Raw genomic sequence first — 12579 nt, 5'->3', positions numbered from 1 at the left:
TAATCCTTGCCTCTCCAAGTGGAGACTAATCCTGTCCCTCAGAATTTTTTCCAATAATTTCCCTACCACTGATGTTAGGCTCATTGGCCTGTACTTCCCTGGTTTATCCCTACTACCCTTCTTGAATAATGGTACTATGTTAGCTGCCCTCCAGTCCTCTGGCACCTCCACTGTGGCCAGAGAGGTTCTGAAAATTTGTGTCAGAGCCCCTGCAATCCCCTCCCTTGCCTCACACAGCAGCCTGGGATACATCTCGTCTGGGCCTGGGGATTTATCCACTTTTAAACCCACTAAAACCACTAGTACCTCCTCCGTCTCGATGCTAATTTGTTCACGTATATCACAATCCCCCTGCCTGATTTCTATGCCTAAATTGTCCTTCTCCATAGTGAACACAGATGCAAAATATTCATTTAAAACCTCACCTACATCTTCCGGCTCTACACACAGATTGCCACTTTGGTCCCTAATGGGCCCTACTCTTTCCCTGGTTATTCTCTTGCCCTTATTATACTTATACAACACCTTGGGATTTTCCTTTATTTTGCCCGCCAGTGTTTTTTCATGCCCCCTCTTTGCTCTCCTAATTTCTTTTTTAAGTACCCCTCTGCACTTTCTATACTCCTCTAGGGCTTCCACTGTTTTTAGTTCTTTGTATTTGCCAAAAGCCTCCCTTTTTCCCCTAATCCATTCTTGTATATCCCTTGACATCCAGGGTTCCCTGGACTTGGTAGTCCCACCCTTGACCTTTACGGGAACATGTTGGCGCTGTACTCACTCTCTATTTCCTTTCTGAATGACTCCCACTGCTCTGATGTGGATTTTCCTACCATTAGCTGATCCCAGTCCACTTTGGCCAGATTCTGCCTTATCATATTAAAATCGGCCTTCCACCAATTTAGAACCTTTATTTCTGGTCCATTTTTGTCCTTTTCCATGACTACCTTAAATCTCACCAAATTATGGCCACTGTCACCAAAATGCTCTCCTACTGACACTTCTACCACTTGCCCAGCTACATTCCCTAGAATTAGGTCCAGTACCGCCCCCTCTCTTGTAGAACTTTCTACATGCTGGCTCAAAAAGCTCTCCTGGATGCACTTTAAGAATTCGGCACCCTCTAAGCCTTTCACACTCTGACTATCCCAGTTAATATTGGGGAAGTTGAAATCCCCTACTGTTATTACCCTATTATTTCTACACTTCTCTGAGATTTGCCTACATACCACCTAGAAGGACAAGGGCAGCAGGCGCATGGGAACACCACCACCACCAAGTACCCCTCCACATCACACACCATCCGGACTTGGAAGTATATCACCGATCCTTCATCGTCGCTGGGTCAAAATCCTGGAATTCCTTCCCTAACAGCACTTGTGGGAGTACCTTCATCACAGGGACTGCAGCGGTTCAAGAAGGCGACTCACCACCACCTTCTCGAGGGCAACTAGGAATGGGCAATAAATGCTGGCCTTGCCTGTGACACCCACATCCCATGAACGAATGTAAAGAAAAGCACACGTCAGATCACTCTCAGCACAAGGCCACAGTAGGTTGTCATGTTCAGGAGGTTAGTGGGTATGTGAATGTGAGAGTTAAACAGAGAGAAGAGATAGGGAAGATGTTCAGAAACTCTGAACGCACCAAACGCATCTTCCCCTCCCCTCCCCTTTCAGCATTCCGTAGGGATTGCTCCCTCCGAGACACCCTAGTCCACTCCTCTATCACCCCCAGCACCCCTTCCCCTTCGCCTGGCACCTTCTCGTGCAAGCGCAGGAGATGCAACACCTGCCCATATACTTCCCCCCTTCCCACTGTCTAGGGCCCCAAACACCCCTTCCAGGTGAAACAGCGATTTACTTGTACTTCTTGCAATCTAATATACTGTATTCGCTGCTCACGATGTGGTCTCCTCTACATTGGGAAGACCAAACGCAGATTGGGTGACCGCTTTGCGGAACACCTCCGTTCAGTCCGTAAGGGTGACCCCGAGCTTCCGGTCGCCTGTCATTTCAATTCACCGCTCCATTCCCACTCAGACCTCACCATCTGCGGCCTCTTGCATTGTTCCATAGAAGCTCACCGTAAACTCAAGGAACAGCACCTCATCTTCCCATTAGGCACTTTACAGCCTTCCGGACTCAATATCGAGTTCAACAACTTCAGATCATAACCTCGGCCCCTATTATATTTTTATATTTTTTATCCACACTTTTGGTTTGTGACTTTTCCCTTTTTTTCCTCTCTCTCCCACCATGGCAGCTGTCTTTCACTCTGCCAGCGCATTTCACACTCATTTAGAGCCACTGTCTGTTTCTTTACCTATCGTATTACTATCTCGTCTCACCTTGAATATCTCTTAATGTCTCTTCTTTATCCCCTCCCCCATTTCCCAGCCCCCAAACTGCCTTTTGTTTCATTTCCTGCCTTTTCTCTCAGTTCTGTAGAAGGGTTTCGACCTGAAACGTTGACTCTATTTCTCTCTCCACAGATGTTGCCTGGCCTGCTGAGTTTTTCCAGCATTTTCTGTTGTTGTTCAGAAACTCTGTTGTGAGAACAGGCATCCAGCTTCGTCACCTTTGACGCTGACTGTCCTGTCTCATCCCAAAATGCCTCTTCCATAGGGGCGAGTGTCCATAGAATCACAGGACCTCTCCTGTGCAAGTTGACTCCCTCCTGTTGTGGGAAAGCTTCTGCAAGAAAATTTCCCTCGCTACATATGAACCAGTCTAGCATAGATTGCATGATGACAGGAAGAAGCAGCAAGGGAAAGAATCAGTTGTGAGGGGAGCAGCAATTTTTCATGGTGTGAGTGAAAGCAGAAAAGAGGTGTAGTAAGGTCTTCCTTGCTGATATATGGACAATGATGGGAAGTAGAGAAATAAATTATTAATTGTGTGGAGGCAAAGGAAGGAGTCATGCAGAGCTGATCAGAAAGAAAGAGATGACACTCCTGGTGGGATCATTACATTTGTTTTTGAACTTCAGCCAGCTCCTGATGTAAATATTGCTTATATTCTTCACATGCTATGTCACCTCTCATCATGCCCATTCACCAACTCACTTTGGCACACACCGCACAACTGAGTGGAATAGGACCTCCCCCTTCTCACAACCTTGTTCCATCACCTCCATGGTGGAATCTGGAAACCTTGGGACCCTGCCTCAGACATTTTGCAGTAGATTCACAAACTGCAGAGGCGCCCAATTTCCTGCTCCCTAATCATCGGGCTGCCTATGGTTAGTGCATTTTGCACTGGCATCCCACCTAAAACATGTAAATATGGAGTGACCTGGAAAATGGGACAGTGCCCCTGCTGGCTCCACTTTTGCCCCTTCCACCTCCCACCGACTTTATGCCAAGAGATCAGAATCAGCCCCCCTGTGTCTATACAATTGTCTTTTGTCAGTCACGTTAAACAAAGTATTGTATTAGACTTTCAAAAGGGAATTGGATAAATACTTAAAGGGAAAAAAATGGCAGGGCTATGGGGAAAGGGCAGAGGAATGGGACTAATTGGATAGCTCTTTCAAGGTGCCGGCACAGGCACAATGGGCCGAATAGCCTTCTTCTATGCTGCATCATTCTATGATTCTAGACTTGATTGACTACTCTTTAATGGTATAAACGTTTCACATCCTTTCAATCCAGAGCCCAAATATTAAAGTCACAGAAGCAATCAGAGAAAAAGTACTCAATGGACAAGTGTAAATGGTACCGCACTCATTAAAATATCTGTCTTGTGGGCTTGAAAGTCATAAGCTCCATAGTATAGGTAAATGTGTTGCGTATAAAATGGAATATATCCACCTCACCATTGTACAAGGCATTGGATGGATGCGTACCCACCAAGATAAAACATACCACCATCCCCGTCCTTAAAACTACCAGGGATCCATAGTACCTGATAAATAAATAAATTATTGCTGCAAGGCTCCGTAGAAACCCTATGGGGGCAGATTTTAACTATCGGGCTGTGTACTGGCAGAACATATGCGCCATCCAGTTGTCTCCAAAAATGGCAATCGGAGTTCTATGTATGTCACATGACCCCAATTTGCACATTAAGAAGGGCCTACGACTGAAACAAGTGCGTGCTCCAGCTATTCAGTGGTAGGCCCCTTTCAGGATGACATTGGCCGGATTGGGAGTGGGAACAGGGCAGTGAGTTTTTCCACTGTAATTTTCAGGGCGCTACCACCCCATTTCCGCCCAGTGGAGCCAGTGAAAATCTCCATCCATAACTGGAAAGGCAATAAAACAAAAAAAAGGACAAAATTTTTCCCAGCATTAGTGGAGAGAAATTCACCCCTCTAAATACCCGCTGTATTTACCCCTCTGTAAATACCCGCTGTATTTACCCCTCTCTAAATACCTGCTGTATTCACTCCCTGTAAATACCTGCTGTATTTACCCCTCTCTAAATACCTGCTGTATTCACCCCCTGTAAATACCTGCTGTATTTACCCCTCTGTAAATACCCACTGTATTTACCCCTCTGTAAATACCCGCTATATTTACCCCTCTGTAAATACAGCAGGTATTTACCCCTCTGTAAATAACTGCTGTATTTACCCCTCTCTAAATACCCACTGTATTTACCCCTCTGTAAATACCTGCTGTATTTACCCCTCTCTAAATACCCGCTGTATTTACCCCTCTGTAAATACCTGCTGTATTTACCCCTCTGTAAATACCCGCTGTATTTACCCCTCTGTAAATACCCGCTGTATTTAGCCCTCTGTAAATAACCGCTGTATTTACCCCTCTGTAAATACCCGCTGTATTTACCCCTCTCTAAATACCCGCTGTATTTACCCCTCTGTAAATACCCGCAGTATTTACCCCTCTGTAAATACCCGCTGTATTTACCCCTCTGTAAATACCCGCTGTATTTAGCCCTCTGTAAATAACCGCTGTATTTACCCCTCTGTAAATACCCGCTGTATTTACCCCTCTCTAAATACCCGCTGTATTTACCCCTCTCTAAATACCCGCAGTATTTACCCCTCTGTAAATACCCGCTGTATTTACCCCTCTGTAAATACCCGCTGTATTTACCCCTCTGTAAATACCTGCTGTATTTACCCCTCTCTAAATACCCGCTGTATTTACCCCTCTGTAAATACCCGCAGTATTTACCCCTCTGTAAATACCCGCTGTATTTACCCCTCTGTAAATACCCGCTGTATTTAGCCCTCTGTAAATAACCGCTGTATTTACCCCTCTGTAAATACCCGCTGTATTTACCCCTCTCTAAATACCCGCTGTATTTACCCCTCTGTAAATACCCGCTGTATTTACCCCTCTGTAAATACCCGCTGTATTTACCCCTCTGTAAATACCTGCTGTATTTACCTCTCTGTAAATACCTGCTGTATTTACCCCTCTGTAAATACCTGCTGTATTTACCCCTCTGTAAATACCCGCTGTATTTACCCCTCTGTAAATACCTGCTATATTTACCCCTCTGTAAATACCCACTGTATTTACCCCTCTGTAAATACCCACTGTATTTACCCCTCTGTAAATACCCGCTGTATTTACCCCTCTGTAAATACCCGCTTACCCGCTGTATTTACCCAAACTGCAGAGGCGCCGAATTTCCTGCTTCCTAATCATCGGGCTGCCTATGGTAAGTGCATTTTGCGCTGGCATCCTGCCTAAAACATGAGGGGTAAATACAGCGGGTATTTAGAGGGGTGAATTTTCCTCCACTAATACTGGGAAAAAATGTTGTCCTTTTTTTTGTTTTATTGCCTTTCTGGATGGAGATTTTCACTGGCTCCACTGGGCAGAAATGGGGTGGTAGCGCCCTGAAAATTACAGTGGAAAAACTCACTGCCCTGTTCCCACTCCCAATCCGGCCAATGTCATCCTGAAAGGAGCCTACCACTGAATAGCTGGAGCACGCACTTGTTTCAGTCGTAGGCCAGTTGCAGAACCTTCATTTTGACCATGCATTTCACCCTGGGAAAACAAACAGGCAATATTCCATAAAACCTTTACCTGTCCTCATAAGTTCCAAGCAGGTACCATCAATGAGCACCTCCAGTAGAAGTAAGTAAAGTGACTGGGTGACTTGATTTGCATGTTCAACCACTCTCTTCCCAAATGCTGATTTTCAGCCAGGTGGAGGTAACCCTGAATCTTCAGTGTGGCTTGGAGAAGAAATGGGCTGCATGGTTCAGGATCTATAGATGATTGGCTGACTGCAAACTGATTTCAGCACTGCTGACCCACACTACCAGCATCTGAGAATTGCTCTTGACAGAATGTGAAAGAGGTGGGAAATGGGAGATGCAAGAACAGCTGACATCAGCGGCAGCAGCCACACCAGAATCCCTGAGCTTGTCCTTTAACCTCTGGTCAGTGAGCATTTGAAACTTCCTGTGGTCAGGCTGTGCTGTATACCCTGCACCACTGCAAGGGAAAGGAGACACTAACATCATTCATGACAAATAGGCAGCTTTTGGTTATTTGTTCATGTATGTGTACATGTTTCTAACTTTGAATTATAACTAGCCCCTCTATGTATGAAAGCTGATCAGCATTATATTAATACAAAAGTTAGCTTACTACTAAATTTTCAGCCACTCTGGTATCAGTTTTTTTTGAAACTCTACCCTTGAAATAAATCAGTCATGGTGCTGTGAGCTAAGCTTATCTATTTAGATTTTACGTGCAACCATGACAGCTGTTGGCACTCTTTAGTCACTCTAGAAGGTTGTATTCTTGAAGTCTAAGTGAAAGCCTACACATGGCACTAACATGCCTGATAGATTACTACGCTAGTATTATAGTAGAAACAACTGCAGACTGAGAGTGTTGTGATTTATGTAATCCATCTAGTATCCTTCTAGAAACTATAGCGGACAGAATAACAGTGTATGGCGCAGGTGGCAGTTGAGTAATTAAATTGATGTAAGAAATATCTCCGGATATATACATAGGGAGAAGTAGGATCATGGTTTGTTCCATTTGTGAAGCTTTCAGATTTGCCTCCACAAACTTTATAATTTGCAATGCAACGCATGTCAAATGTGATACAAGCAATATGGATAGTTTGCATGGTTGAATTCCACAAAACTAAAAGTGCCTTGTGTCATTATGGTCATGTCAATGCATGGCACAAGTGATTCAATTTATCCATTTTGATGTGATTTTTATTATTTGTGTCTGTAACCAAAATGTTTGCCAAACATGTGAAGGTGAGATCTCGTTAATACAATTTTTAGTTAGTGCCCATAAAGAACCAATTGGTATTTGACAGAAAATAAATATCTCGAGGTTTGAAAATAATATTTTAAATAATTTTCAAACACCAAATGATCACTATCCTCATGAATAATATTCAACAAACTTATTTTTGTTTGTTTACAAAATCTGATACAATGATGCAAATCACATCAAAAACAGGCTGTTGTGTCATTCTGTCAAAACTGTCAGACAGCTCTTTTGACTCTTCTTTCTCCCAAATGCATTTCATGAAGATTGTGTTCCTTAAAATGTTTGTTCTGCCTTAGAGGGATGTCTTGCTGAAGGCTTCTAGTTTCAAAGAGAAATGAATGCCAGTAAAATTGACGTGTGCCACTTTGCAAAAGCATTATGGACTAGAAATTGGGTAACGTTGGGGCTAACTTTTGAAAAGTAGGAGAAGTAGCGCCAGGCAGTGATGATTCTCTCCTGACAGGAAATTCAGTTTTAGCACTCCAAGAGGGAAGTGGAGTGCTAAATCAAGCAATAAGCACTTCTCCTAGGGCGCTAAAGTCTGGGAGCGGGGCGGTAGCAGCAGAGCGCTGAATAATTTGGAGCGCATCGCTAATGGCATCAGAGGCTGTTTCTCTCGCTTAAAGGGAAGGGCCAGTGATGGTGCACAACCCACTTGGTGGCAGGTCTGCGTTGTCAGGCGACCTGCGCGACTGCCATTACAGCCCCAAACACTCTACAAAGCGGAGGGCTTAGAAATCTTGCCGCAATGAAGCGACCAAGAGACTGGTGGAAATATTAAAGTTTGGCCTACCTGAAAACCCTTCTCTTTAAATAACACTCCCCATGCGGCCTGCGGTAACGGGGCGCTGCGCACTTGATGACGTCACGATCTGCGAGGCGCTTGAGGCCCAGGTGGCCAGCGCTAAACTGGAAATGAATTTCATGGGTGTCGCTGCGTTCACCGCGCCCGGTCACTAACCCCTTAGTGCCCCGTTAGCACCCTGTCCAAGTGCTAACGGGGCGCTAAGGGGTTAGTGACCGGGCGCTAACAGGAGGCGCTAACCAGCCGAATTTCTCCCGCTAAGAGTTCACTGTGAGCACACTGAATGAATCTTGGTCTCTTTTATTTGCAGGATAAATTTATAGGACCTGGAAAAGCAAACTTGGAAAAGTGAAAATCATTATTTCGTGCAAGTGTTGGAGAAAATTACTTCATCTTCAAATTAAAGTGAAGATATTTGTAAATAGACTTAATGATGAAAACAGGTAAAATGGAAGAATTGATGTACAATCACAGCGTAAATATTTCTGAAGTTATCCATGATGGCACTAGGCCTCAGTTTGCAGATTTTGATTCATGCCAAGCTTCTTCACCTGTAATGTTTCTGTTGATTCTTGCATACGGTACAGTGACCATAGTAGGACTTTTTGGTAATCTCTGCCTCATATTCATCATAAAAAGGCAGAAAGAAAATCATAATGTCACTAATATCCTGATTGCAAATCTTTCTGTATCTGATGTTCTTATCTGTGTCATGTGTATTCCTTTCACTATTGTGTACACATTGATGGATTACTGGATATTTGGAGATATCATGTGCAAAGCAAACTCATTTATCCAGTGTGTATCTGTTACTGTGTCTATATTTTCCTTAGTTCTGATTGCTATTGAAAGACATCAGTTAATTGTAAACCCACGTGGCTGGAAGCCCAGTGTCTCCCATGCATGTTGGGGGATTGTACTGATCTGGTTCGTATCCCTAATAATCTCCTTTCCATTCATCATATTTCATCTGCTTACAGATGAACCTTTTAGAAATGTCTCTTCACACTCAGAATTCTACAAAGACAAATTTGTATGCATTGAGATCTGGCCCTCAGAAACAGACAGACTGGTCTTTACAACATGCCTCCTCATACTTCAGTATTTTGCCCCGCTTTGCTTTATATTTGTTTGCTATCTAAAAATCTTTGTATGCCTAAAGAAAAGAAATGGTATGGTAGATAAAATGAGAGAAAATGAGAGTAGGGTAAATGAAAGCAAAAGAATTAACATGATGTTGGCCTCAATTGTAGTGGCATTTACAGTCTGCTGGCTGCCATTGAACATCTTCAATGTTGTCTTTGACTGGAATCATGAAGCTCTGATGAACTGCCACTATAATCTTGTATTTACACTATGTCATCTGACAGCAATGATATCGACCTGCATTAATCCCATCTTCTATGGATTTCTCAATAAGAATTTCCAGAAGGACTTAAATATGCTAATTCACTGCAAATATCAATCAACCCAAGAAGAGTATGAGAATATCGGCCTCTCAGCCATACACACAGATGTATCCAAATGCTCTCTGAAATTAAACAATTCCTCTCCAAATGTATAAGGTAACTTTCAAATTGATCATATTTTACAATAATACTTACATATAATTATTGCTAGCTAATTAAAATATATTGGATTTTTATACCGATGAGTTTATCTATGTTTTTGAAACCTTTCTTAACTTAAACTAACAATAGAATAGAAAGCTGTTAATGGAATGTTCACTTAAAAAGAAAATTTATCCAATCATAAAATTAACTACACTAGCAATTGAAGAGGGAATGTCTTGCCTGCTACAGACTCGCCCAGGTCCTTGTACTGTATATACACAAGATACTGTTAATACTGTACATTTTAATTACTGTCAGTATATCACTATTGCATTCCAAAACCCTGAATTTACTTAAGTTACAAACTATCGATACACATATCCTCATAGGGAGTTTTTTAAGTTCCAGCATGTCAGTAGTTTTTATGTATTAATATTGATTACATTATACTATATTAAACAGTAATCATCCATACAATGCCTTCATACATAGATACATACATAGAAGATAGGAGCAGGAGTAGGCCATTCGGCCCTTCGTGCCTGCTCCGCCATTCGATGAGATCATGGCTGATCCTTTAATTCAGTATCCCGTCCCCGCCTTCTCTCCGTAACCCTTAACCCCTTTTGCCCGTAGAAATATATCTAATTCCCTCTTAAATATATTTAATGAGCTGGCGTACACTGCCCTCTGTGGCAATGAGTTCCACAGGTTCACCACTCTCTGAGTGAAGAAATTCCCCCTCATCTCTGTCCTAAATGGTTTAGCCCTTATCCTTAAATTATGTCCTCTAGTTCTGTTCTCACCCGCCAAGGGAAACATTCCTTCTGCATCCAGTCTGTCTAGACCTGTCAGAATTTTATACACTTCTATGAGGTCCCCTCTCAATCTTCTAAACTCCAGTGTGTACATCCCTAAACTACATAGTCTCTCCTCATAGGTCATTCCCGCCATTCCTGGTATCAGCCTGGTGAATCGCCGCTGCACCCCCTCCATGGCAAGAACATCCTTCCTCAGATGAGGCGACCAAAACTGTACACAGTACTCGAGGTGTGGTCTCACCAGTGCCCTGTACAGCTGCAGCAAGGTATCCCTGTTCCTGTATTCTAACCCTTTTGCTATGAAGGCCAGCATACCGTTTGCCTTCTTGACCGCCTGTTGCACCTGCATGCTCGCCTTCAGTGACTGGTGTACAAGAACACCCAGGTCTCTCTGTACTTCCCCCTCTCCCAATCTATTGCCATTTAAATAATAATTTGCCCTCCCGTTCCTGCACCCAAGGTGGATAACTTCGCACTTGTCCACATTATAGTGCATCTGCCATTTATCCGCCCAATCGCCCAGTCTGTCCAAATCGCTCTGGAGCTTCCTGGTCTCTTCCTCTGAGCCCACCCCCCCTCCTAGTTTAGTGTCGTCTGCAAATTTGGAAATGCTGCATCCGACTCCCTGATCCAGGTCATTAATGTAAATTGTGAACAGCTGGGGGCCCAGGACAGATCCCTGTGGTACCCCACTTGTTACTGCCTGCCATTCAGAAAATGAGCCGTTTATTCCAACTCTCTGTTTTCTATCTGACAGCCAGTTCCCTATCCACGCCAAAACTTTCCCCTTTATCCCATGAGCCTCAATTTTCCATGCTAATCTTTTATGTGGGACCTTATCGAAGGCCTTTTGGAAGTCCAGGTACACCACATCTACTGGCTCTCCCCCATCTATTCTACCAGTTACTCCCTCAAAAAATTCCAATAGATTAGTCAAGCACGATTTACCCTTTGTAAATCCATGTTGACTCTGTCCTATCCTGTCCCCATTTGCTAAGTGCTCCGCTATTTCATCCTTAATGATGGACTCCAGCATTTTGCCCACAACTGATGTAAGGCTTACAGGTCTGTAATTACCTGCTTTTTCCCTACCCCCCTTTTTGAATAGTGGGGTAACGTTAGCTACCCTCCAATCCATCGGCACTGTTCCCGAGTCTAATGAATTCTGAAAAATCATCCTTAGTGCATCCGCTATCTCTAGGGCCACCTCCTTCAGTACCCTAGGATGCATGTTATCAGGCCCTGGGGATTTGTCCACCTTCAATCCCTTTAGCTTCCTTAACACCATATCCTTAGAGATATTGATTTGCGTCAGTTCCTCCTTTGCCAATGTCCCTATTTTTCCCGATATCCCAGGGAGGTTTTTTGTGTCTTCCTTCGTAAAGACTGACCCAAAGTATGCATTTAGTTGATCTGCCATTTCCTTATTTCCCATTATATATTCCCCCGTATCTGACTGCAATGGACCAACTTTGGTTTTCACCAGTCTTTTCCTTTTGATATACTTATAAAAGCTTTTGGAGTTAGTTTTTATATTTTCCGCCAGCTTGTTTTCGTAAGCTATTTTGCCCCTCTTGATTATGCCCTTTGCCCTCCTTTGCTCTATCTTAAACTGTTCCCAATCTTCCGCTCTGGCGCTTTTTTTGGCTATTTTATACGCCCTATCTTTGGATTTTATGCTGTCTCTAATTTCCCCTGTTATCCACGGTTGAGTCACCTTTTTAGATTTCCTTTTATGCCAGATTGGTATAAACAATTTTTGCAATTTTGTCATTCTATCTTTAAATGTTTGCCATTGTTTATCTACCTCCAGTCCTCCCAGGAACGTTGTCCAATCAGACCTACTCAGTTCCCGTCTCATGGCATCATAATTCCCCTTGTTTAAATTCAGGACCTTAGTCTCTGAGTCAATTTCTTCGCTCTCCATTTCGAGTGAGAAATCGATCATGTTATGATCGCTCTGACCCAAGGGTCCCCGTACAACAAGATTACTGATTAGTCCCTTCTCATTGCACAGTACCCAGTCCAATATAGCCTGTTCCCGAGTTGGTTCCTCGACATATTGATCCAGATAACCATCCCTCAAACACTCAAGGAATTCCTCCTCCTCATTATTTTTACTGATTAGGCTAGTCCAATCTATATGTAAGTTAAAGTCACCTATGATGA

At 43.3% G+C, this 12579-nt stretch overlaps 1 protein-coding gene across 1 annotated transcript; it reads left to right on the top strand.

Annotated features, from left to right (window-relative positions):
- Positions 1 to 8257: 8257 nt before the first annotated feature.
- LOC147114042 (neuropeptide Y receptor type 6-like) lies at positions 8258 to 11849 on the top strand. The gene has a single exon (XM_085995581.1). It carries the CDS (start codon positions 8467 to 8469, stop codon positions 9598 to 9600), a length of 1134 nt encoding a protein of 377 aa, XP_085851707.1. The 5' UTR covers positions 8258 to 8466; the 3' UTR covers positions 9601 to 11849.
- The last annotated feature ends 730 nt before the right edge of the window (positions 11850 to 12579 follow it).

The sequence above is a fragment of the Somniosus microcephalus genome, chromosome 8 (assembly GCF_052327205.1).
Source record: "Somniosus microcephalus isolate GS21.2 chromosome 8, FLI_Smic_1.0, whole genome shotgun sequence".
Taxonomy (NCBI): Eukaryota; Metazoa; Chordata; class Chondrichthyes; order Squaliformes; family Somniosidae; genus Somniosus; species Somniosus microcephalus.
The sequence above is the reverse complement of the archived record's forward strand: the minus strand, read 5'-3'. Positions and strand labels throughout refer to the sequence as shown.